We start from the raw sequence: 24,907 nt of genomic DNA on the forward strand, positions 1-24,907 counted from the left end.
ATGAAAGCTTAATGGATTTAGATGAGAAATGCTGACTTCTTACAACAAAAATCTAAGTAAGTGAGTGAGTTTTTGTGCTGCTTTTAATTAATCCTTAGAGGTTCTTTGTTCAGAATACTGTGTCTAAAGTTTCCACTGTAGGATACGGGGTGACCATGTCGCTGTCATCTGGTTGCATCATGCTGTACTTCAAAATACACAAACGTAGAGAGGAGACTTCAGCTTGTACACACCTCCAGGTGCTCACCAGGGTCTTTTTCTTGAGTCTTACTGTGGCGTAATTAACACCTACTTTGCCCATTGCTCATTAGTGCACTGGACATTAATGAGTCTATTTATTTTGATATAATCCTCTAAAGGGGGACTGATTTGTGCTCACTCTGAAGAAAAGCAATTACATTTCATAGAATTGATTATGTAGGATTTATTGTTGTATTTATGTTTTTATTGCGTATTAAGTCTAAATTTAGCCTCCAGGTTGTTGAGCATGTTAGTTTCTTTAAGATGGTTGCTATAGTGATAGCAGCAAATTCCTTTAATCTTAGTGTAGTTAAAGTATTTAGTTACCATTGGTTGTCACAGTGCAACTGAGATGAGAAATATCATTCACACACATACTTTTTGTACCCCTCTGAGATAGCAGAAATTGCAATTTTATCCCTTTTTAAAGCTTAGTATTTGTGATTTTCATATTTCATATACTTTCTGTTAGATTGATATTTGTTCTGCTTAGGAACTACTTGCATTTCATTCCTTCAGGAGGACATACAGAGCTGGCCGTCCTTTCCCACACAGGTACTACCTGAAACATAACGAAAATTACTTCTGGTCAGAATTAAGATGCTGGAGTAATAGTCAGTATCACTCAAAAATATTTTAGCAGCTAGTTCTCATGTTTTAATGTGAAATCCAAACATAACCTTGAGAACACCAACTGAAATGTTGAATTTGTTATCCAAAACAATTTTAATAATTTTTTTTTGTTTGGGTTTTCTTTTTATTTTACATGACTCGGTTGCAAAACAAATCCATGCTGGACGGTGCCATTCGTTCTTGAATAAGCTTAACATTGTCTAGTGAAGTTCTCGGTTAAACTCAAATCTAGAAGCATGGCCGTTAGTTAGTTATAAAGCAGTGCCTGGTGACTGTAGTGTACTGCCAAGTTCATGTTTCTTACTCCTCAGGGTAAATTTTTACTTGGTTGGGTTTTTTTTCCCCTTATCTAGCTAGTCTCTGGAGAATCTGTGGTGTGGATTTTTTTTGCTTTGCTTGACTTTTTAATTTATACTGCCTGCTTGTTATGGCTGGGCATTTCCAGGTGTTCCTGAATTAGAGCATCTGGTTAAAATGGAACACAGAAATATATACAAAAGCTTGTCACAAGTGTTTTGAGATAGGGAAAAATCTGATAGTGATAAAAAAGGAAAAAAGACAATTATTTTGTATGTTACCACAAAGACTGTATAGCTATACAGAAACTGTTTCAGATATTTTTCAGAATTACAGGCTTTTTTTAAATGTATCTTTAGTATCAGGTAGCATGCTTCTGCTGCATAGTAAATCTGAATTGTGTTTTGGTTTTGTTATTGTTCAGAAAAAAATGTCACTGTTAAATCACTTTAATTGGGTCACAACCTAACATTTTTAATAAATAAGATTATTTTTTTGTACGTTCTGCATGCAGTTTTAAGACATGACATATGCGGTTGGATCTGGCCAGTCAGCTGAGGGTCCAGGCAATAGCCCTTAGTGGCACTGAGTGACTCAACACAACTGAAATAATTGAGTCTCAAAAGTAAATACAACAGGTGATAAGTTATTAGGCTTTTTCAGTTCACACTTTGATAACGTTTTTTATTATAAATACTTGCCAATTAATTTTATTTCCACATGAATTACCTCAATATTTATATTGTGCTCCTAATAAATTGCATATGTATTTAGTTATTAATATTTGCGTAAAAGGAGAGGAAAATGCTAGAACAAGGTGAGGGACTCGATGTTGCTTTCTCTGCAGACTTTCAGTGACAGTGGTTGATTTCTTGTTTGTTCAACGGAAAAGATTTGGTTCGGGTCTAATTCCTCAACGTATCAAGCCAGCCATGTAAATGCATCTGTTGTTGTCCAACCCATAGTATGGAGAGGATGAGAATAAAAATGACTGTAGAAAAGCTGTTAAAAGGAGATTTAAACTGTTTAGTTTAATGAACTAGAATAACTCTTCAAACATGTGTGGACAAGATGCCTGCAAAGTGTGCCTGGTGCTGTTTCTGTGGGTGCGCAAGCCTGTACGTGCACTGGTCCAGCTAAAAGACTGGGGCCTAAAGGAGGAATCTGACCTTGCAATTATGACTCTGTAATGGCGAGTACCCGGTACGAGTGGGTTTGAGAGTATTGTTGGTATGTTCTCAGTTCTGTTCCACCTCATGGAGGTGTTGGATAGGGGTGTGGGGTTTATTGTATGGGGCCATGAAATACCGTTTCCAAAGATTTTCATAGACAAATTCAGCACAGGCCAAAATAAAAATCAGTGATGTTCTTACTGTATTTGCAATGAAATAGCACTGAATACTACCCACCATGTAGCTTTAAATGATAAATGACCTTGGTTTTCTTTTACTCTATTTTTTACTCCTGAGCATGACACTGACAAGGACTTTTTAATCCATCAGACAGTTTATAGACCCTTTCGTAGTCACAAGAAGCAAAAAGCATCTGACTAGAAGGGAATACATGGGGCAAGTTCCTTGCTGGCTATAATTTTGTTGTCATTTCAAGTATTGTGGTAGTATAATTGATGTGACAGGACTGGGCTTTAGACTCGGTCCCTTAGCTTGTGCTCACTTTCAGTTTTAGTCTCTCTCTGTCATTCATTTTGATTGGATAAGATTTAGGTGACAAACATATGCGTACCTTTGAAACTTAGAGTAAGTGTACATAAAAATTCAATGTTATATGATGATATCGTGTATATAAAACTTACAGCTCCATGGAAAAGGTAATAATTGGTGTCACCTTACAGTACAAGGTAGTGTAGTGTGCTGATAGCATAGCCAGCAGGAGGCTCTTTTTTATTAATATTATAATTAAATGATTTTCTGGATAAGGGCCAAAAACAGATGAGAGTTGATTGTGCCTTGTCCACTGTTGCTTGGCACTATTAGTTGCATTTTCTAAAAAGAATTGACTTGACATCTTGTTTTTACAGGTTGTTATTGATGCCTTCAGATTGATCAATGCTAATATGATGGTCTTGGGACATGAACCAAGACAAACAACTTCAAATCTGGGTCACTTAAACAAGCCATCTATCCAGGTAAACCCAGTGTTGATAGTCCTGTAAATTGCAAGATTTTTTCAGCAATTTTGGGGAAAGGTACTGAAAAACAGTAAGCTACTAATTGTTCATTGTTCTCTCTATAGCATTTTTCTGCATGCATTTATAATTGATGTGATTCATCAATGGAGTTATATATGTGAAGGGTTTAAAATTGAGACCTAAATTAGCTACCTAAGTGTGAATGCGTTTATAAGTATATACTGCAAAGGTTAAAGTACAGATTTATGGAAATGCAAACTTTTAAAAGTGACAATTGATGTTATACCATGTGATGCAAGTCAGGTACTGTTTTCAGGACTGCAATTTAAAAACTGCTGCTTATTAACATCTTGGTTTTCCTAACGATAAATTATTCTGCAGCAAATTATGGAAGAAGTTCCCTTTTTATTAATAATCTTGTCTTTCTACTGTGTGCTTGTATAGGTTCTTGCTTAATCTAGATTTAACCTTGTATTGTGTCTTAAATAATTATTTTAATGAAATAAATAATAAACCTCTGATTTTTATATAATGCGGTAACTTACTGAAAAATGGTGGAGTGGATAAGATGGATAAATAGGATGTTTGATCGGCTTCAACTGTAATGTTTCTTTTGAGTATGTCATCTTATATTTTTGCAAGCACTTGTGAAACTAAATATTCAAAGTTTGATTTCTGAAGTTGACTTTCACTAATAAGACAAAAATGTTGGTCTTCAACGAAGCGAACCTTTATTTTGAGAAATAGCTTCTGTCCTGAAACAAGTATCCTCTGAAGTGATTTACGCTTTTATCTGTGTCATTTTTCTGCCTCAATGTTTTTCCTTTTTTCTCTCCAGAAAACTTTTTTCTCTTATTGTGCATTCTGAAAGGCATATGCACTTGCAACCATGAAGCCTAATTCTTGCTCTTTTTATCCGTTACTTGAACAATAAAAGTAATATTTGCTAGATAAACATCCAAGAAAAAGACCGTACGCTAGTCATAGTAGAACTGAAACAAGGGCTAAACTTCTGCTGTACGAGAGCCATCCTTTGGGAGTTACTAGGTCACCATACCCTTATCTTTCAAAAGATCAGTTGTTTTTTATTAGTAATGCATCGAAGCCCTCCACTATTTATAAAAATGCTAGCCAAAAAAATCAGACAGTTAAAGAGCGTCTGCTTCAGGAGGTTGTTGTGTTCTACTTTTGATTTTTGAATCGGTAAAAACTGCGAACTAATGAGTATGAAATAAGCAGCTAATACTCTTGATTAGATATAGGCAAGCCCGTGCTTGCACCCTTTGGGGCTTTTCTAACTGGGCTTTTCTGGACCATGTGTAATGACCTCCCTTGTAAACCCCTGTAGTATAGTTCAACTTCATTATTTTAATATCACTGTCACTACAGCATGGCCTATTTTGGCCATGGGAGTTTTGCGTTTCTGTTGTTGCAGTGGGTATTTGTTGTTCGTGTTGATTTTTTGCAAATTGGCAGTGAGAGGTTGCAAATGTCACTGTTAATCTAAAAATCATAGTTCAAAATTCTACTCTGTTCGTAGAACTGCAAGGGCTCTTGCAGTGTTGTTTTGCTGTTATCCTGAGGTCGTGAATAAAATTCTGACCCAGTTGAGGTCAGCAGCAAACTTAATACTGACTTCAGCTGGGCTAGAAGCAGGGATTTTAAGTCATTCCTTAAAATCTCAGGAATAAGAATAGTATATGGCTTGACTTCATTCCTTTTTTTTTTGTGGTTTTTCTTGTGTCCCCGTATCAACATCTTTTTTACTTGCTCTTTGTGCATCGAATTTGTAAGGCTTGTTGGAATGATGGTTTCCATTTGAAACAAAACATAGGAAGAACCAGCTTTGCTTTAAAGTGTATTATAGGGTTTAATTTAACCTGTTGCAGTGGCTAAACTACAACTATTGTTCAAGTTTGAAGTGGAACAGTTGTTTACCTTTTACATTTGTCCACTCTTTTAAAGAGTGACTTCAGAAGGGGAGAGGAGAGAGAGAGGATAATGGGGGAAGGCAAAGATGTTTGTCAAATTTTAGGAGCTTTAGACACCCTAAATATCTACAACTGAGTTGAAACACAAACCCCAAAACCTCATATGCAATCATTTTGATTGGGGTAAGAAAATGGCAGTGGAAACTACTTATTGCTGATAGTTTCAACTATAAATTACTTTATTGATGATAAAACCTGTATTTTACAATTTTAATTACAGTGAGTGGCACAAGTAACGGTTATCTGTAACTGCTGGTTCCTGTAAATGTAACCATTCAAGTCATTTTGTATCTTTGTATATATGTTCGCAAAAGAAATCTGTTTAAAATGTATGTACGAGAACATTTTCAGCTTTCATACAGATAATTTTGGAATGCCGAAATATTAAGTTGCATAAGCTGCAAGTACACATTCATTCTGTATAGTTCTAAAGACTATATTTAAACATAAATACATGGAATGATTGAAACATAAGAAATATTTACCACTAATTCTGCATATTGTATGTATGATTTATTATATCTCATTTCTAAATGTGTAGTTCACATGTAGAACTTTATTTGAAAAATAGACAATTTTAGTTGTGATGAGGATTTATCATAGAATTTTCTTACCCCTGGGGTATTAATCCAACTGACCATCAAGTCATAAATGTTAAAAAAAAAAAAAAAAAAAAAAAGTAGTGCACATGAGCAAAATAGAAGATACATGCATAAAGGTGTCAATTAACCTAATCTCAGTTGATCAGATTGTGACACAAGTTTAAGGACAAATTTGCGAAGGACATAAATATAACGAGAGAGGCTTTTTTTCATTTAAAGTTAAAGAAAATTAGCTTTAATATGCAAGGTTTATTTGCTGTGCATGTGCATAGTTTAACCAGTACTTGACATGTTTAATCACTGCTTCAGCTACTCTCTCTTTGTATTGTACCTTAGAGAATGAACTTGGGAATGTTGGCAGTGGCTGTAAATAAAGAGAGAGCTAATATTCTTTTGTAACAGAAAGAGCCTTATATTTGAATAGAAGTGATAACTGAATTTATTGAGAGAGGAAGTATTTGAGAGAAATATGTTTGTGCATATGTATCGGTCAAATGTTTGCAGGCAGTTACCACTTTTTCCCATGATAGTTGTTACTGTGTGAAAAAATCCGTGGTTTAGAAATAGAAAGTATAACTGTCAGTTAATGAACACTGAAAGAGAAATAAGAACAGGTATATTTACTTGATGCCTCCTTACAGTCTCTGTGTGTTTGCTTATTTGTGGGTTTTCTTTTCTTTAAGTGATGTTTGAAGATGGCTTTATTTAAATGAACTCTTCCCTTCTAATATTTCTTCATTTTAATGGTGGGTAATTTTTATGCAAACTTTCCCTGAATTTTACAGGCACTAATTCATGGACTAAACAGACATTACTATTCTATCACCATCAACTACAGGAAGAATGAACTAGAACAGAAGGTAATTGTTTTAGCTTTTATTGAGAGGACAAAGAACACTATACAAACTATTTAAGATTTGTGGCAATATCCTGATTTCAGCTGCTGATATTTTCAGTAGTTGTTTTAACTCTCCTGGAGTAGATGGCTTCTCTTCCAGAAAGCACTTAGATGTGTAGTCATGATGATGAAACCTTCCAAAACCACGTTCTAATATCCATATATAGAGTTTGACAACAATTTTGTCCACATGTTTTATGGAAGTCCTTATCCTGTTCTCTGCGCTTAACAGGTTTGTGCAAAGTTCCAAGTTTTCAGTGATGAAGCCAAAAGACATGCTAGCTGCCTTAGGTTTTCACAGGCTGGAAGTCCTGAAGTTAGAAACCCATATTTTCCAAAATCAAATTGTATAACCAAGGAATCTCAGGTTTTTATTGGCTGTAATCACTTTGACAGAAAGGTGCTTCCAGTTGGTATGAATGGAGCTCCCCAAGACTTCATTGAGTATCAGGAAGTAGTGACATCCTGCGTTTACAGAAAAAATACTGTTCGGTTACTGACAACAAATACTGACAGTTACTTTTGTACCAAACTTCCTGAGTTACAAGTAAAACCTAGCTTGACAGTCTCGATCGGGAAAACAAACTGAAAAAAGCTTATTTAGCATCTGCAGAAGTTAATTCTTCCGGATTCTGTCCTCAGTTATGCCTGTGTATGCTCATGGCCTTGTTAGGGTTACAAATTGATCTCAGAGTTGGAGTTTATGATGAAATGGTCAGAACAGTTTTCTCACTTAATTTTGACTTTTAGAAGGCTAGAAGTAATTTAAAAACCCAATTTTGAATAATGGAAGAGTATGCATGCAAATCAGGGAGCTGAAAAGAATTTGTGAAGTGCATAACCCTTTTAAGAATGGTATCAGGCTTTCAAGGCCTCTCGGTTACTTAAGAGTAGCTGATTCAACAAAACCAGCTCTCTCAGAAAATGTCCGTGAAGCTTCTGGAGCTGTTTCCGTTCAATACGACAGTGTTGCCGATCCAGTCTTTTCTGAAGTTCCAAGTGTGTATTTTCTTTCATGGCTTTACATATGTAAGTCATTACCTGTGCAAGTGGGAGAATAATCTTGACCGAGTTAAAGAAACTTTAATCTGTGAAGCAGCAACTATCTCTACGCATCTTTCATAAGGCAGGTTCCTACATATCTCAGCCCCCCCCCCCCCCCCTCGTGTGGTGGTGGTGATCTGTTATCTCCATCTGTAGTAAGAAGAGTACATGCTTCATGTATTAGATGAGGAGCCCATCACACCAAACCATAATTTTAAAATCCAGATAGCCTAGCTAAACTGTCCATATGCAGTTTGCCTACAACTCCTTCTGTCAGTAACTAAGATCTTGTTAATACAAATTATGACACAAACTTTCAACTCAGTTCATATGTTCCAAAGCCAGGTTTCTTTGGAAGCTGTACATAGGATGAAACAGGCACTTTTATTCAGGCGATAGCAATTACAGGGCTTACGGGTTCTCAAAGACGTCTGTAGTGAGTGTTCGCAAATTGAAGGCAAGCTGAAACTGTTTGCTTGAAAAGGTCCTCTCTGCGGTCCTCAAGTGTGCGGAAGATCCACAAAATATGCTTTCTTTATTCGTGAAAATCAGGAAATTGCCTTTGTAGCTATTCCTTCGCTCTTTCAAGAATGACGTCAGAGTAACAAGTAAAACACTTCAGATATTTCTAATAGTCCCCACGTTTATCACCATCAAAACTCTGCATCACTTTATCGTGTTGTTTTTAGGGCTGTTTACTTTGTCGGAGGACAAACACACGCAAGTCATGCTTTGGTTGCTTTTGAAGTTCACTTTGTCACAACTGTGGCAGCTGCTTGCATACAGTTCAGGATAATTAGTGAAGCCTAAATAACTACTTCATACATTTAATCCAAGCATTAAAATATTTTTCAACTTCATCAGAGGCCAGAAGCTTCAGCCGTTGCTTATTTGGCAGCTAAAATACTCGCCTTCCTGTTAGCTCTCCTGCAGTGCCATTATGCATTCTCAACCTACAGCAAAAATAAAAAATTACAAAAGAAAACTTAAGTATTCCCTTCAAAGTAAATGAGTGACCCTGGTTTCCATGCCTCATTTTCATATTTAGGGTTCAAGAAGCTTTATCTTTAAAAACTTAGGTGAAATCTATTGCCTGCTCTAGCAGAGTAGTTGATTATTGTGTTTCCTGTGTGTAACAATAATGTTTTATTACATTCTTGCTATTATAAATGTTTTTTCTGTCAGAGCTCTTCATAGTATTATGAATGCATTTTACGATGAACGCTCTAAAGAGGTTTTGTTTTGCAGATGTTACTAAACTTGCATAAGAAGAGTTGGATGGAAGGTTTGACACTTCAGGACTACAGTGAACATTGCAAACTCAATGAAACAGTAGTGAAGGAGATGTTAGAATTAGCTAAGAATTATAACAAGGTATTCATATCCCTTGATGATAGTATAACTGTAGCTGTGTTTATGAAGAAATTTGCTACTTAATTTGAGAAGTAAAGAGTTGGTTATCACAAGCTTTATTCAGAATGATTTGTAAAGGACCAGACTATAAGAACAAAACAAGCGTTGCAGGAACTCTTTTGGACCTTGGTGGTTGTTTGATTTGTATAATCTGTTTTCAGCAAAGAGTTTTCTGGGATTTGGTTAAATTAAGCGCAAGTGTGGCTTTAATGGCCTTGTGGAGACTGTTTCTTATTAATCAGCTATGTATCATTTCTATCTGAAGTTGCCTATTAGCTCTTTGGGCTTTGCCACCCGACTCTTTGCCCTAAACTAGCAAAGCGTTTAATTACATGTTTTGCTTTGAAATCTGAGTAATCACATCAAATTTGTATTTCTACTTAGTAAAGAGAATATAAGATTCCTGTAGATCAAAATAAGCAGTTGATTGTATTCTTCATGCTTTCAGTCAAGGACTACTTGACCAGTATAGCAGAATAAAGGTTATTTGTCTCTGTCATTCCAGTAGACAAGATAGTAAGTATTTCAAACACATTCTAGAGCCCAGCGTAAGATAAAGAAATTATCGTTGGTGTTGTAAGAAAGAGGAATCACAGTTATTTGTACAGTTTTAATACTGGCACTTACACTTAGAAATATTTTTTATAAATACTAGATCTCAACAAGCACTCCCTGAGTAGTAAGCATGTCAGTCATTCTTGATGAGTGCTATTTTTTTTAACTTCTTAGAAGTCCTTAAAAACAAAATTCAATATTACCTTCACTAGTTAAGTTAGTGGATTTATATAGACACCGTGTTTGAAAGCAACAGAACGTTATAAAAATGTATCAAAATAAGTGACTTTAAACAGTATAACAGTTTATTGAGATCAAGCTTCCAGTAGTTCAAACAATGTAGGTAATGTTCTTTTTGTTATGCTTTACTAGTTTAACTATCTTCAACTGTCTTTAACTATTGATACTGCTCATTTAAGATTTTTGCTTAAAAACAGTTTTGTGAATATCTGATAATAAAACCATTCATGAGTATTTGCCTTGATCTTTTGCACTAACACTTAGTAATTAAAACCATGTCTGCTGAAAAGCTGAAGTACCTTTCCTTTTGACTTTCTGAAATGTGTTGCTGTTTGATTTTTTTTTTCTTTTTTTTTTTTTTTTGAGAACGAGAATTATATTTTGAGAATCTTGTGGCTTGGGGAAAAAGTAAATGAAATCTGAAACACTGACCTTTTCTGTGTTTCTTTCACAGGCTGTTGAAGAAGAAGATAAGATGACACCTGAACAGCTGGCAATAAAAAATGTTGGCAAGCAGGTGAGGTGTGATGAATTAGAGTGAGGTGGAATGATATGCTTCGTTCATTCTAAATATTAATTTTTTTTTTACATGTGCGTAGGTGATTTTTAGTTCTACGTGCAAGATATTCTCAACACTCCAAATAATGAATTTATTTTTGTTGAAGATTGTTGTGTAAGGAACAAAGCTTTTGACTATAGGTAATCGGCAGAATATTTGCAAGTTGTGTTCTGCGTGTGTTTGTATTACATGCTGAGGAGCAGTGTTGCAATTTGGTAGTTTTTCTTTTTGGTTTGTTTTTTTTTTTAACTTCTTTCCAAGAAGAGGCATAAAGATATCCAAGTCTGTGTCAGAGAGGCCAAAACTGTGGAGACTTTGAAAAAATAGTAATAATTGAAAAAAATGTAGGAGTGGTGTTTATACGTTATCGTGGCTAAAGAGCCATCTCATCCCTGTCCTCAGTTCATGAGCCCACTGTCAGTGCTTAGCTCCAATACACACGTTTGCAAGTGAGCTGCATTGCTTTGTATTGCTGTTGAAGGAAAGCAGTTTAGGACCATAGCCGAAACTGAAAACACCCACTCAATTCATTCTGTGCCTTTGCAATATGAGGATATAACGTCTTTAAAGAAGACTCAACAGAAAACTATTTCTACGTTTGATTTCAACATAAAGGTTGAGGAAATATGCTTTGGTGAGGCAGAGGAGAGCAAAACAAGTTTGTAAGAGGTTATGTTCAAATTCAAGAAGGGCAATGGAAACAAGAAATAGCTTTAAAATTATCCAGCATGTCCTTAAAGAACCAGTATTTTTTGTATTGCTAGTAGCAGTAGCAGAATTTAAAGGCTTCTGGATTGCTCTTCTGTGTCAGCTTCTAGCAGCTATGTCATAACACATCTGCACTATTGTTCAGTCACTCGTGTATTTCTGTAGCATTCAGAACAATGGAGTTTATGCACACCTACACATACATAAATACATATATAAAACAAAACATGTAAGAAGGGTTGTATTTTAAGGGTTATGATGTCATCTCAATCAGAACTTGAACTTCACTAGTTGTTTAAAACCTCATACATAAGTAGAAAAAAAATCTATTTTGATATTTTTAAAAAACAAAGATTTTTTTTCCTGATAAAATTGTTAAGTTTTCTTTAAATTACAAAAGGGTTCAGTTAAGCAATTTCCGTGTAGGTTTTTATACAATTTATACAAAAGCATTGTAAACCAACAGCTGCTCACAATAGGGATATTATGTTATTAGGTTGCATAATTTGCTAGGAACAGAGAGAATATTGGGGAACTATATGATCTTTGAAAATTAGCTATTTAAGGACAGCTTACACAGATTTTTCTAGTACACTTTTATGTAAACGTAGATGGGTTCATCAGATTTTGACAATAGTTCTTTTTTAAAAAAGTTAAAATTCCCACACATGATTGTCTTCCATGTCTTCATTTCTTTACACACAAGAATGCTACAATAATACTACAATACAGTTGAGAGATGTTTTTTAAACGTGCCTGATAATTTTGCGGTATTAATTACTTAATCTCAATTCTGAAAAAGAAGTAATGTACGAGTTCGTTTTTTCACCAGAAATAATCATATTGTTCTACGCAGATGCCCACAAATGCCTACATCAATTGAGTAATAGTGTGTGGGGATGTGTATTTTCAGAACACTGCTAAGGCTTAACATTCAACTTTTCAGAAAAATTGAACATAGCATTGTGCATTTTTTTATTTTTATGGGTATAAATATGCTAATTTTCTTGCAGTCAACACAACTATTCAAAGACTGTGTTAGATCATGCTTGAGTCTTTACAGGATTAGAACACACATTTGTACAAAGATCTGAAAACAAATTGCAATGTACCAGAACTAAGATTAAAATATTGGCCTTAGTGAGATGCATAGTAAATTCCACATATTGTGTGTTGTCCTTAAAACTCACAGCTGTCATGGTTACTCTTCAGATGCTGGATAGAAATTTACTTCCTAAACGTATCCTTAACTTATCTGAGTGATAGTACGGACTAAATAAAATCTTACTCATGGAAATGCAGTCATTTGCTAGGTCTTGTCAGAATGGAAGATGTAGGAGCGTTACTGGACTGTGTTCCTTAATTCACAATCATCTTTAATAGACCTGAAGTAAATTAAATCCTTCCGAGATGTGTTTCGGTCATTTCTCTCATGGCATCCTTTGTATTTCAGGACCCCAAACGTCATTTAGAAGAACATGTGGATGTGCTGATGACCTCAAACATTGTCCAGTGTTTAGCTGCTATGTTGGATACAGTTGTATTTAAATAACCAATTTACCGTTTGTGATGCTTTCTGTGTATATTTGTTTATTGTTTCTAATACTCACAAAACAGAGACTGTTGAGGCTATATTTGATTAAACAGAGACATCTGACTTCGTTTGCAATGTAAGTGCAGCACTATAACACCTCTCAGTCTCTAATTGTGCAGTTGCTTCAGTTTCTTTGTGTCAGGGTCTTTACAGACTTCAAAGCATTCAAAAACACAATGTGGGCAAAAAATGTATTACCTTTTCATTTAATATTTGGGGGGAAAAATCATTAGTACATATATATTTTGATTGTTGCAACATAATAAAAATACATTTACAAACCTGTCTTAAGTTCTGGAAGGCCTTTTTTGAGAAAGGATGGTGGGAATTAACAGTGTAGGAAAAGTGTTGGTAAAGGTTTATGGCTGCATACTGTAAAATTACTGATATATTAATTGCTAGGACAGCAAAAATTCTCTGATGAAATTCGGCTCCCATTGATTACCAGATACTCTCACTGAGATTAAAAAAAATAAATAAATAAATTTATAGTAGCGCTGAATTCTGAATGTGTACAAAAACCAAAATGCTGAAAATCCCCCTGCCAACTCCTTTTCAATATTATTCAAACCCTAATATCCACAGAAGACAATTGACCTTAAGAAAATGAATTCAGTTATGCTGATAACTGAATCGCACAACTCTCACAAGCGGTGTCATAAATAGCAGTATTCTGAGAATAAACATTAAAGTGATAGAGGCTGTTCTAGGTTATATGAACCCTCCCTCCTGCGAAAGCGAACATACACGAGATGTCCATATATATAAATATATGGAAAGAGTCCCAACTGGAATATGACATTTAAAACGGTTTCCACTGACTAGAGAGGGAAACACTGACAGGAAGGCAGGTGGGTTGGCTGCTTGGTTTTAAGCAAGCAAAGCCAAGTAACTGGGTTGGGGGAGGGACTTTGGGTTTCGGGCAGGGGGTTGGTTGGGGTTGGTTGGTTGGTTTCTGAGGATGGTACTTAGGCTGAGCTGATTCCTTTGTCAGGGCAGAAGTGTTCTCTTTTTGCGTCACTCGCAATATTTTGTTTACTGGGTGGTTTGGTTTTTGTTTTGTTTTGGTTTTTTTTAAGAACAGCAACAATTGTGGCAGGCAAATATTTTAAAACTAGATGCATCTTTTTGTGTTGAAGATGATTTTTTAAATTTATTTGACTTCTTAATTGCATAGTAAAAAAATAGCCCATAAAACTGTCTTATATTCCACTTTGTGTCCAGTAATTTTCTATTTACTTATTCATTACCATTCAAAGATTTTTCTTTTGTTTGGAATTTTTTATTTAGGCCTTCTAATTTACTATTTTAGACTAACTCTCTCTCAAAGTATATTTAGCATGCACTTACTTCAGAGGGAAACATGCAGATTTTTGCAGCTGCCCTCCTTATGGCCTTCCCTCTGCCCCCACAGTAGGCAGTAGAATATCAGGCTGGGAAAATGGAGACATACCAAACGACATTTGCCTGCATGTAGTTAAATGGAAGCGCTTTCTGGCGACTCGCACTAAAAACCTGCGTATTGTCGAGGAAGGCTGTATTTGGGCCTTGCCGTTGTCCGATGTGTGCGGACACCGCTGCACCCCAGGGTGAGATGGGGCAGGAGCCGATCGGAGGAGGGGGGGAACCTGCCCTGGGGCTCGTCTGCCGGCAGGGCTCTGCATCCCTGCCGCTATCTACGCCCACGCACACGTGTAACACCACGAGGGAGACATAGTTTGGCAGGTCGTGGGTAACATGGCACTGCAGAACAGGAGAGAAGCTATCGCAGTGCTGCAGCGTGTACACGCGTGAAAGGCTGGTGTAAGCAGGGAGACAAACCAGTGAGTCTTGCATCTTCGAAATTAATTTTGTCAAATGTACATCTTGCAGAGGATAGCTGAAGGGAGTCCGTTGGAGATGCAGTTCTCCTGTAGTGTGAGCCTGTGCCGTGGTACCCTGCTTTCTATCCGCTCCTCAGTTTGACTTGGAGGCATGATTTTCCATTTACTAAGATGTTTCATGAATAATCAAAAGGCTGTTTTTCGGGGCGTTTTTCCTCATTTTTGTCCAGTGCTTTAGGAGCTACGCAGAGGATTTGGAAGAATGTGCGCATGCAGTAACCTGAAAAGCAGCAGCCCATATACCATCTTGGAAGAAGAAAGGGGTTTTCAAGCAGCCACCTTCTGAGCCTCCAGCCGCAATGGAGCAGACCTTCATTAGCAGCTTGACCCCTCGTCACCTGCCGGCACGATGGACGGGCATATTGTATTAGCAAACCTCTCTCCTCCTTTCTATGACGATTCTATAACACCACCTGCCATTGCATATCCCCCTATTATACCAGTTTAGGAGTTGTGCACTGAGGATTTTTGGCATATATTAGCACTTCCATGTGATTGGCAGGATACCACTGAATTCATTGCAGCTCTGCATCGATATGGGTGTAGCTCCATAATTCAGGGCAGCGTTTCCCAGGGTTTATCTGCGTTTTGACCCATCTCCTGCCTCCATAAGTCCATTACCTTTCTGTCGGTTTCAAGCAGAGAAAGGGAAGGGTGAGCACACTGGTAAAACAAGTGTCGGAAACAGTAGCTCGAACTAATATTAATAAAACTATTTTCTTAGCACTGAAAGGAGAAGGTGTAGTGTGGAAAGTTGCACGTGCCGTACCACCCGACTGCAAGTAGAACGGTGAACCCCTTGCTTTTTGCATCGTAAATTATTTCATTAGAATAATTTCCTTGCAGAGAGCGTGTGTATGCTGGCTTCTATGAAGCACCAAATAACCGAACTAGCTCACAGTTAAGTAACAGCAAAATAAATGGCCGTGAGATTTGAGAGTGTTGAAATACGCATTGTGACAAGTCATCATCCTGGTTCTGGGCTTCTCTGGATTTGAGTTTGCAAAGTTTCAGCCTGGCTTCAGATGATTGTACGCTGGTCTTGGTTTTATTATGCAATGGTCCAGGCTGCGATAACTATCGGTGGAATTTGAAGCCGGCTGCTGATGTCACCTGGAAAGAGGCGCGATCTGTAAAATACCTGAAGTCCAAACCGCTAAGGGGAAAATACTAAGAAAAATGGCACAGGAGAGCTCCTCCCCGGCCAGAAAAAAAAAAAAAAAAAAAAAAACAACAACCCAAAACAAACCCAAACGGTGCTTTTACAAACTCTCAAGCTTGCCTAGGCAGGGCAAGCGAGACTGATGCTGGGCAGAGGTGGGGTGGCAAGCGAGTCCCCCGAACTGTGCGGGCGCATCTTCACGCCTTGGAGGGTCCCGTTCCCGGTTAGCCCGAGGCTCACACGGACACGCTGCGGGACCCGCCGGCCGGTCCCTCCCGCTCAGGGGGGGTGGTGGTGGTGGTGGTGGGTGTCCCCAGCGGGGGGGTTGGCAGCCGCAGCCGCCTCCCCGAAGGTGCGCGGCCCCCCCCGGCCGCCCGCCGGTGCGCAGCCTGGGGCTCGGCTGGGCCCGCGGCTCTTGCGGAGCTCCCCCCCGGGCAGAGGGTGCCGGCGGCTCCCGCTGCAGCACCGTGGCGGTTCGGGGCTTCTCGGCTGCCGGTCCCAACCCGGCGGCCGAGCGGCAGCGCGGTGCGGGCAGGCGAGGCAGCGGCTCCCGACAAATCTATTAGGAAAGCTCTCTCCCCTCCCAGCGCTGCCGGGGGACCGAGTCACGGAGGGAGAGCAGGCACCGAGTGGAAAGCAAGCCGGAGCCGGATGGGTAGATGGATGCCATCCACGCTGTTCCGCTGATAATCTCCGGCATTACGGCTCCCGGATGAAATATTTATTTACTAAAGAACCCGTAAACACCGCGGCAAATACATTAGGGCACTTCGGCTGCGCGGCTTATGATTATTTCAGAACTTAAAAGAGATGATGATAACGCGGTCGCTGCCAGCGGGGACGCAGGGTGTATTTTCCCCCCGCGAAAGCAGGCACGGGTGGGCAGGGGAGGGTGGAGGGGGGGGAGAGGGGCTGCGCGCCCCGAAAGGGGAGGCAAATCGGGGGGGGGGGGGAAGCGAGCCGAGGGCAGCGGCCGCCCAGCCCGGCGCCCCCCTGGCAGCCGGTCCCTTAAGCCCCCAAGCACCCGCGCTCCTCCCTGGCACACAAAAGCGGGGGACACGGGCGCAATATTTGGGGAAACGCAGGGGGGGTGATTTATTTTCCAACCGTAGTAAAAAAAAAAAAAAAAAAAAAGCTGGAAAGGTCACATAATAATGAGCTCTTACAGCAAACACACTCTTCCCTTCCCCCTTCCTTCTATCTCACAATAAAATCATCTCCTTCAATTTGCCATGATCGTCGCGACCAGGAGCCAGGTGATTATCCTAATTAATGTCTATCTAATTAAATTACTGTCAGCGGTTAACCAATGGCAGAAGCCGTTTCATCCTCTCCACAAGCAGCAAGATCAAAAGTGAGTCTTTCCTGATTGCTGCATAGTGTCAATTGGCCAATCTCTTCTCCCAGGGAAGGGAAAAAAAAAAAAAAAAAAAAAAAAGTAAATCAAACGTTTGGGAAGCATTTGGTGGATGAAGTGCTTTCTGTCTAGTGAGGGTCCCAGGATGTGTAGCTTCTGATACTAAGGAGCCCTTTCAGATCCAGGGACTGAAGGGTTATTACTGTGGTGCTAGAGCTATGCAGCTGGAGCATTGTCTTTCTCCCTCTATCATGCTCTCCAAGAAATTTCTCAATGTGAGCAGCAGTTACCCACATGCAGGCGGATCTGAGCTTGCCTTGCATGATCATCCCATTATCTCGACCACTGACAACCTGGAGAGAAGTTCACCTTTGAAAAAAATTACCAGGGGGATGACGAATCAGTCAGATACAGACAATTTTCCTGACTCCAAGGACACACCAGGGGACGTCCAGAGAAATAAACTCTCTCCCGTCTTGGACGGGGTCTCTGAGCTTCGTCACAGTTTCGATGGATCTGCTGCAGATCGCTATCTGCTCTCTCAGTCCAGCCAGCCCCAGTCTGCTGCCTCTGCTCCTAGTACCATGTTCCCTTACCCCAGCCAGCATGGACCTGCTCACCCAGCCTTCTCCATCGCCAGCCCCAGCCGCTACATGGCTCACCATCCTGTGATCACCAACGGAGCTTATAACAGCCTCCTGTCCAACTCTTCTCCGCAAGGCTACCCCACGGCGGGCTACCCTTACCCCCAGCAGTATGGCCATTCCTACCAAGGGGCACCTTTCTACCAGTTCTCCTCCACCCAGCCGGGGCTGGTTCCCGGCAAGGCTCAGGTCTACCTGTGCAACAGGCCACTCTGGCTGAAATTTCACCGGCACCAGACGGAGATGATCATCACGAAGCAGGGGAGGTAAGCCACCGCGCGGACCCTTCGCCGGGTGTCGGGGCTGAGCCGCCGGGCTCCGCCGGGGGAGCCGCCCGGAGCCTCCGCCGCCCCGGGGGAGCCGCCCGCCCGGAGCCTCCGCCGCCCCGGGGGGAGCCGCCCGCCCGCCGCCGGGGCCCCTGCGCTGGGCGCTGGGCGCTGGGTGCTGGGTGCCGGTGCCCGCCGGGGCAGCCCTCCCTGCCTCCCCCCGGGTCCCCGCGCCCGCTGCCCGCTGTCCTCATGCCTTCCCCGCGGAAAGCCCGACGCTTCGGGGAGGGAGTTTCTTTTGATTTTTTTTTTATTTCCCGGTCGCTACCGGGAGCCGCGAGGATGAAGCACAACGGGCTGGTTCGTCCGCGGGTGCCTGTCGCTGCCGGTGGCTTGCTTTCCTTCTTTCCTTTTTTTTTTTCCTTTCCTTTTTTTTTTTTTTTTTTTTATAGGCGCATGTTCCCTTTCCTAAGTTTTAATATTTCTGGTCTCGACCCCACGGCTCACTACAATATTTTTGTGGATGTAATTTTGGCGGATCCCAACCACTGGAGATTTCAGGGAGGCAAATGGGTTCCTTGCGGCAAGGCGGACACCAATGTACAAGGCAAGTTCCTCCAATTAACACTTTTCCCGACACATATGTAGGTGAGAATGATTAATTAAAGCCTTTGTGGACTGGCTCTGGCGACTTCTGAAACGAGAATGGGCCAATGCTTTTTTTTTTAAAAAAAAAAAAAAAAAGGGTGGAGGAGAAAGTAAAAGGTGTTCGGAAAACGCTGTTTTAATCCTTTTCGGTTAAAATAAGGGGAGTTTCGGCAGTGAAATGCTGCTAACTTTAACTGTGTCCTTCGACCTCGTGTGCTTGCTGCAGTGGCAGAACCGGGGTCTACGGGAGAACTGTGATGTGGTTGTGTTTTTTGTTGTTTTGCTTAGGAAACCGGGTGTACATGCACCCCGACTCCCCCAACACGGGAGCCCACTGGATGCGCCAGGAAATCTCCTTTGGGAAACTAAAACTCACAAACAATAAAGGAGCATCAAACAACAACGGGCAGGTCAGTGGGGGAAACGCAGACGCTCCGCCAGACTTATTTTTATTGCTTCAGGCAAAATCCTGCCGTTTCCGAAAGGACGTGTATATATACATTTTTTTTTTTTAGATCCTGTCGTTAGGTGAAAATAAAAGGGTGGTGGTGGGGGGGAAAGCTCTGCCGTTCATTTCGCCACGGGCCTCGTCGATTCCGAGCGCGTCGCCCAGGCTGACACCGCTGCCCGCTGTGGCCGGGGGAGCCCGCAGCCGTCCCGGGGAGGCGGCGGCGCGGGGCTGGGGGGGGGGGGGGGGGGGGAGGTGGTGTCCCGGGAGGGGACGGCGGCGGGGTCCCGGGGAGGCGCAGCGTTCCCCGCCGCCCGCGGGCATCGCTCTCCCCGTCCTTCTCGTTCTAATTTCCTCCTTTTCCCGCGGCCCCCTCCCTCCTCTTCCTCTGCCTGACAGATGGTGGTTTTGCAGTCCCTCCACAAGTACCAGCCCCGCTTGCATGTGGTGGAAGTGAACGAAGACGGGACGGAGGATACCAACCAGCCGGGCAGAGTGCAGACCTTCACCTTCCCCGAGACCCAGTTCATAGCGGTCACCGCCTACCAGAACACCGATGTAAAGAGCTCCCCGGTTTATCCCACTCCCGTTCGCCCGCGCTCCCTGCAGGGACCCCGCCGAGGCCGGCCCGGCCCGCCCGCTCCCCTCCATCCTTTCCTCCCTGCCTCCCCCGGCTCTCCGCCGCCGGGCGATGGGGCTGCCTATCTCCCCCTTAGCGCCGTTCTGCCCCGGTCGAGGCTGGCGAGCCCCGAGCCCCTCCGCGTTTGCCCCGGGAGCCCGGCGAGGGCTGCCCGCAGCCCCGCTCGCCCTCCCCGCCAGGCCGGGCGGGGACCCCGCCGCTCCGCCGGGAGCTGGGCGTCTCTCCGCGGCGTTTATCTTCCAGTCGGAAACGGCTCAGTTAGCTGTTAAGCTGTTAGCTTAAGCTTTAAGCCTGCAAAGATCAATTAACAACCTCATTGATTGCGCCGGGGGTGACGGAGCAACTTCCTCAAATTAAAAGCTCGTTAATGCCTGGCGACGTTTCGGAGTGGTCTGGCTTCGCTACAGGCTGGTGTCCCCTTTTTCAAATGACATATGTTCAGTCCGCATTCTGGCTTTAATTATTTTGCTCGATGCAAATGTAAACTCTTAGCTACCGTTCTGCGGTACGCTTTGCCTAATTTCTGGTTTTAAATATATTCCTACCCGTGCAGTAGGAATACTGACACGTCTCAAAACGTGGGGTTAAATATTGAATTTTATTGTACTTTTTACAATAAAGTAAATCTGAAAATTAGACCGCGATATCTACAAGCACGCCAAAGCTTTATTTTTTCACGTTTTAAAGGCAATTTGATGGACTGGAGTTAAGCTTGATCCTTTTCAAAACGTGTTGGCTGCAGCAGGGTATATTTTTTTCAGGTTTTCACAACATGCAAATCCTCTCTTTCCCTAGATCACACAGCTGAAAATAGACCACAACCCTTTCGCAAAAGGCTTCCGAGACAATTATGACACGTAAGTAAACCGGCTTTTTATTACCCTTCTGCCGGCTGCGCACACATGTCGGGGTGGGGTGGGGGGAAGCTTTAGGACGCGGGCTGGCTCCATTTCACACGGCAATGTGTAATATCAGGCTTTCCCAGAGCCCTCCGGGGGGCGGGGGGCACCCGCAAGCTCTCCCGGCGGGGCCGCGGGCGCGGAGGGGCTGTCCCTGCGGCCGCCCTCCGCGCAGCCCTGCGCCCACCTCCGCGCCCGGGGGCCGCGCTGCCCGCACCTGAGCCCGCATCTCGCTTTGGCGTTTGTGGCGATTTTGTTGTTGGTCTTTTTTTTTTTTTTTTTTTTTTTTTTAAATCCCTGGCACGTATCTTTGCGCCCCTTTCCAAGTTTCCGTTTCACTTGCGCGCAAGGGCTCCGCAAGCAGCCCCCGAGCAACCCGGGTTGAGCCCCCGAGCAACCCGCTGGGTTTGCACAGACCCGGGCTCCGCAGAGCCGGTGTCCGGAGGAAAACGTCTTCGTCTCGTTTTGTTCTTCTCTGGGGTTGGATTTTAATTTTTTTTTTTTTTCCTTCTGGGTGGAGCTAAAGCCTCCTAAGTTTTAATCGCGGTTTGCCCCCGTGCTGCCTCTGCCCGTCCGCCTCGGGTCCGTCTGTCCCCAGGCTCAGCCCTGTGTCCCACCCGGCTGTGGCCCCCCACGGGAGCTGCGGCTGGTGCCGTCCCGAGTGCTGCTCCGTGGGGGCGTCAGCCCCCGATCCCCCCCGCCGGCCACCGGGAGCCGAATGGGGACATCCCGGCCCGACAGGCTCTGACCGCTGCGGTTTTCCCCGGGCCGGGGCACGGTCCGCCCGGCACCCCCCTGCCCGGGCCGGGCCGGCGGGAGATGGAGGGCACAGGGCGGCCCACACGCCCCGGGGGGGCGGGCGGCTTTGGTGCTCACCTGCCTCACTGCAAGCTCCGGGGCTGCGGCTTTGAGAGGGGAAACCTCCTTTTTCCTCTCTAAACTGCGGCAGGGAGCGGCCTCCCTACGCCCGCGCGGATCTTCAGAGCCCGCTTAAGTCTCCCTCGACTCCGACAGCGGTTCAGCATCCCCCAGCAGCGGGACTTCGGTCCGAGGGTGCCGAGGCCTGAACTAGTGCGAGAGGGGCCCGGGGCCGAGCACCGGCTCTCCGCCACGGGCGGGGGTCGCGGCGGGGGAGCCGGGCCCCGCCGGGAGGGGAACGGCGGTCCCGCTGCCGCGGAGGGCGGCATCCGCGCCTGCCCGCTCTTCTGGGGGCTCTGCGAGGAAGATGCGCGGCCTTTAGACAGGCTGCGCGGCCTTCGGCCCCAGCCACGAGTGCTTTTCTCTTTTTAATAGGAAAAAAAAAACTTTATAGGGCGTCACTTGAAAGGAGACGGGGGGAGGGGGAAGCTTCAATGTTGTCTAGCACGTTGAATTTGTTTAAGGGCCAAGTTTATTTTGGATAAGAAATTCCAGGAGGCGTGGAGGGTTAATTAAAGCACAGTTTTAGCCTGAATTAAATACAGATAGTAGTTATTCATCCATTAAAGTTTTTATAATCGCAAATTGCAGCCCAGCATGGGAGAATTATATATAGGCCACGCAGGGAACACTGGATGCGTCTGGTTTTACATTTCCTACAGTAGGTGTTTAAAGATTAGCTTAATTTAACTCGGTAAAATGTTGATGGTTCGTCTGTGACTCCCAATAATAAGTGTTAAACAGCCGATAGAATTCCGTAGTCTGCCATTCACGCTGTTGGCGGGAAGTGACCGGGTTGCCTGTTGCGCGTATGACGGGACCGGTCAATGTGTCCCCGCGCGGGATTTCACGCCTTTGGGATGCCGGGCTGGCACCGGAGCAGGGGATCTCGGCCCCGCCGACGAACGGCCAACCGGTTCGGAAAGATCTGCTCTCCCGGCCGCCCCCCTTTCTCCCCCTGCCCCGTTAAGGCCCTCGGCACTGCTGGCGCCGGAGGCCGAGCCGGGAGAAGAGCGCAGGGCCCCGGGCAGGGCAGGAGCCCTCTGTGGCGGCCGTCTGTGGCGGCCGCCGTCCCGTCCCGTCCCGTCCCTGCCCCGAGGGCCGCGGCCGGCCGGGTGCCGCGCCGAGGAGGGCGGCGGCGGGCACCCAGCTCTCTCCCCTTCTCTTGGGCAGGATCTACACGGGCTGCGACATGGACCGGCTGACGCCTTCCCCCAACGACTCGCCCCGCTCGCAGATCGTGCCCGGGGCCCGCTACGCCATGGCCGGCTCCTTCCTCCAGGACCAGTTCGTGAGTAACTACGCCAAGTCCCGCTTCCACCCCGGGGCAGGAGCCGGCCCGGGGCCCGGCGCCGACCGCAGCGTGCCCCACACCAACGGGCTGCTCTCCCCACAGCAAGCCGAGGACCCGGGGGCCCCCTCGCCGCAGCGCTGGTTCGTCGCCCCCGCCAACAACCGCCTCGACTTCGCCGCCTCCGCCTACGACACGGCCACCGACTTCGCCGGCAACGCGGCCACGCTGCTCTCCTACGCGGCCGCCGGCGTCAAGGCGCTGCCGCTGCAGGCGGCCGGCTGCGCCGGGCGGCCGCTGGGCTACTACGCCGACCCCTCGGGCTGGGGGGCGCGCAGCCCCCCGCAGTACTGCAGCAAGTCGGGCTCCGTCCTCTCCTGCTGGCCCAACAGCGCGGCGGCGGCGGCCCGCATGGCCGCCGGCAACCCCTACCTGGGGGAGGAGGCGGAGAGCCTGGCCCCCGAGCGGTCCCCCTTGCCGGGCGCCGAGGACTCCAAGCCCAAAGATTTGTCCGACTCCAGCTGGATCGAGACGCCCTCCTCCATTAAGTCCATCGACTCCACCGATTCTGGGATTTACGAGCAGGCCAAAAGGAGGCGGATCTCCCCCTCGGACACCCCGGTGTCCGAGAGCTCCTCGCCCCTCAAGAGCGAGGTGCTCACCCAGCGGGACTGCGAAAAGACCTGCGCCAAGGACATCGGCTACTACGGCTTCTACTCGCACAGCTAGGCGCGGCCCGCCCGGCCCCGCCGTCCTTTTGCACAATAACTCCTCCGCGTTAGCGCACTGACCCCCGCCCCTAGCTGCCCCATCCGCACCCCCGGCCCGGCAGGCAGGCAGGCAGGCAGGCAGGCAGGCAGGCAGAGTCGCGGCTGCCGCCGCCCCCGCCCCCCCCCGCCCCCCCCGCCCCGCTCCGCTCCGCTGCCCGCCCCGGCCCGGCCCGGGGGCGCGGGGGGCACCGCGCCGCTCCGAAACCCACTGATAAGTAGGATGCTTAGACTCTCTCCAAACCGTACAGCGCTTCCTTCCTTTTACCACGGATGGATACTAGGGGATAACAGTAATAGTGGGGGAAAAGAGCCTGTGAAATGCCTGTACATAGTACTTAATTTATTGTAACCGATTACTTTTCTTTGGTTCCGTTTACTTATTTGTTTGGATTTTTTTTTTTTGTTTTCATTGTTAAGTCACAAAACTTAGATCCTGTTTAAATTTCTTTATCCCTCCCCCTTTGCTCCCTCTTCCCCCCGCCCCTCCCCAGGTGAACACTTTCTAAATGCCTCTGGAAATGTAGAGTGGTCCATAGCTGTAGCAGCGAGTAATGGGTTTCTCACTTTCTCTGCAATTCCTCGCATGAAATAATTACGCTGTGCCCTGGGCTAACACAGCTAAGGAATAGCTCAGCTTTCCCTTCAAAAGAACAGAAATAACGTCTCGTAGGAAAGTCGATTAAAGTAGCATGACGCCTTCCAAAAGCAAAATTAACTGCCTCTGTATTTTTCTTTAAAAGGAGTAGCTCGACATCAGCAATATTATTATTTTTTGTGGTATTCCTCCCCCCCCCTCCCCCCCCGCCCCCAAGTGCCAAATCCATTACTGGTCCCTGCAGGTGCCAAATATGCTGACAAACTCTTTTCAAATTTCTTTGCAGTTTTCCCCTCTTTCTTTATATTGCTGTAAATCTTTGTAATGAATAATCTAAAAAAAAAAAAAAAAGATATAGACGACTGAATTGTTGGTAACCATAGTGTAGTCCAGTGAAGATGAATCGTGAGTTGTATATTTTACTGCATTTAGTTTTGGAATTGACTTTTTCATAAAGTAGCTA

General features: G+C 44.5%; 2 protein-coding genes across 2 annotated transcripts in view; both read left to right on the plus strand.

The window, feature by feature from the left end:
- PSMD14 (proteasome 26S subunit, non-ATPase 14) overlaps positions 1–13,209 on the plus strand; it is a 48,951-nt gene extending 35,742 nt beyond the window's left edge. The window contains exons 8-12 of the mRNA XM_082484262.1: positions 3,209–3,316; positions 6,698–6,772; positions 9,103–9,228; positions 10,517–10,579; positions 12,783–13,209. Coding sequence (XP_082340388.1) covers positions 3,209–3,316; positions 6,698–6,772; positions 9,103–9,228; positions 10,517–10,579; positions 12,783–12,881 — 471 coding nt within the window. The 3' untranslated portion in view covers positions 12,882–13,209. The remainder of the gene's footprint in view (positions 1–3,208; positions 3,317–6,697; positions 6,773–9,102; positions 9,229–10,516; positions 10,580–12,782) is intronic.
- Positions 13,210–17,543: 4,334 nt separating this feature from the next.
- Positions 17,544–23,808, plus strand: TBR1 (T-box brain transcription factor 1; the record flags this gene model as incomplete). Its single annotated transcript, XM_082483861.1, has 6 exons — positions 17,544–18,235; positions 18,688–18,842; positions 19,172–19,293; positions 19,731–19,889; positions 20,767–20,828; positions 22,962–23,808. 6 exons carry the CDS (start codon positions 17,544–17,546, stop codon positions 23,806–23,808), a joined length of 2,037 nt encoding a protein of 678 aa, XP_082339987.1.
- Between the last annotated feature and the right edge of the window lie 1,099 nt (positions 23,809–24,907).

Source organism: Vanellus vanellus, assembly GCF_965231255.1.
Source record: "Vanellus vanellus genome assembly, chromosome: 5".
Classification (NCBI taxonomy): Eukaryota; Metazoa; Chordata; class Aves; order Charadriiformes; family Charadriidae; genus Vanellus; species Vanellus vanellus.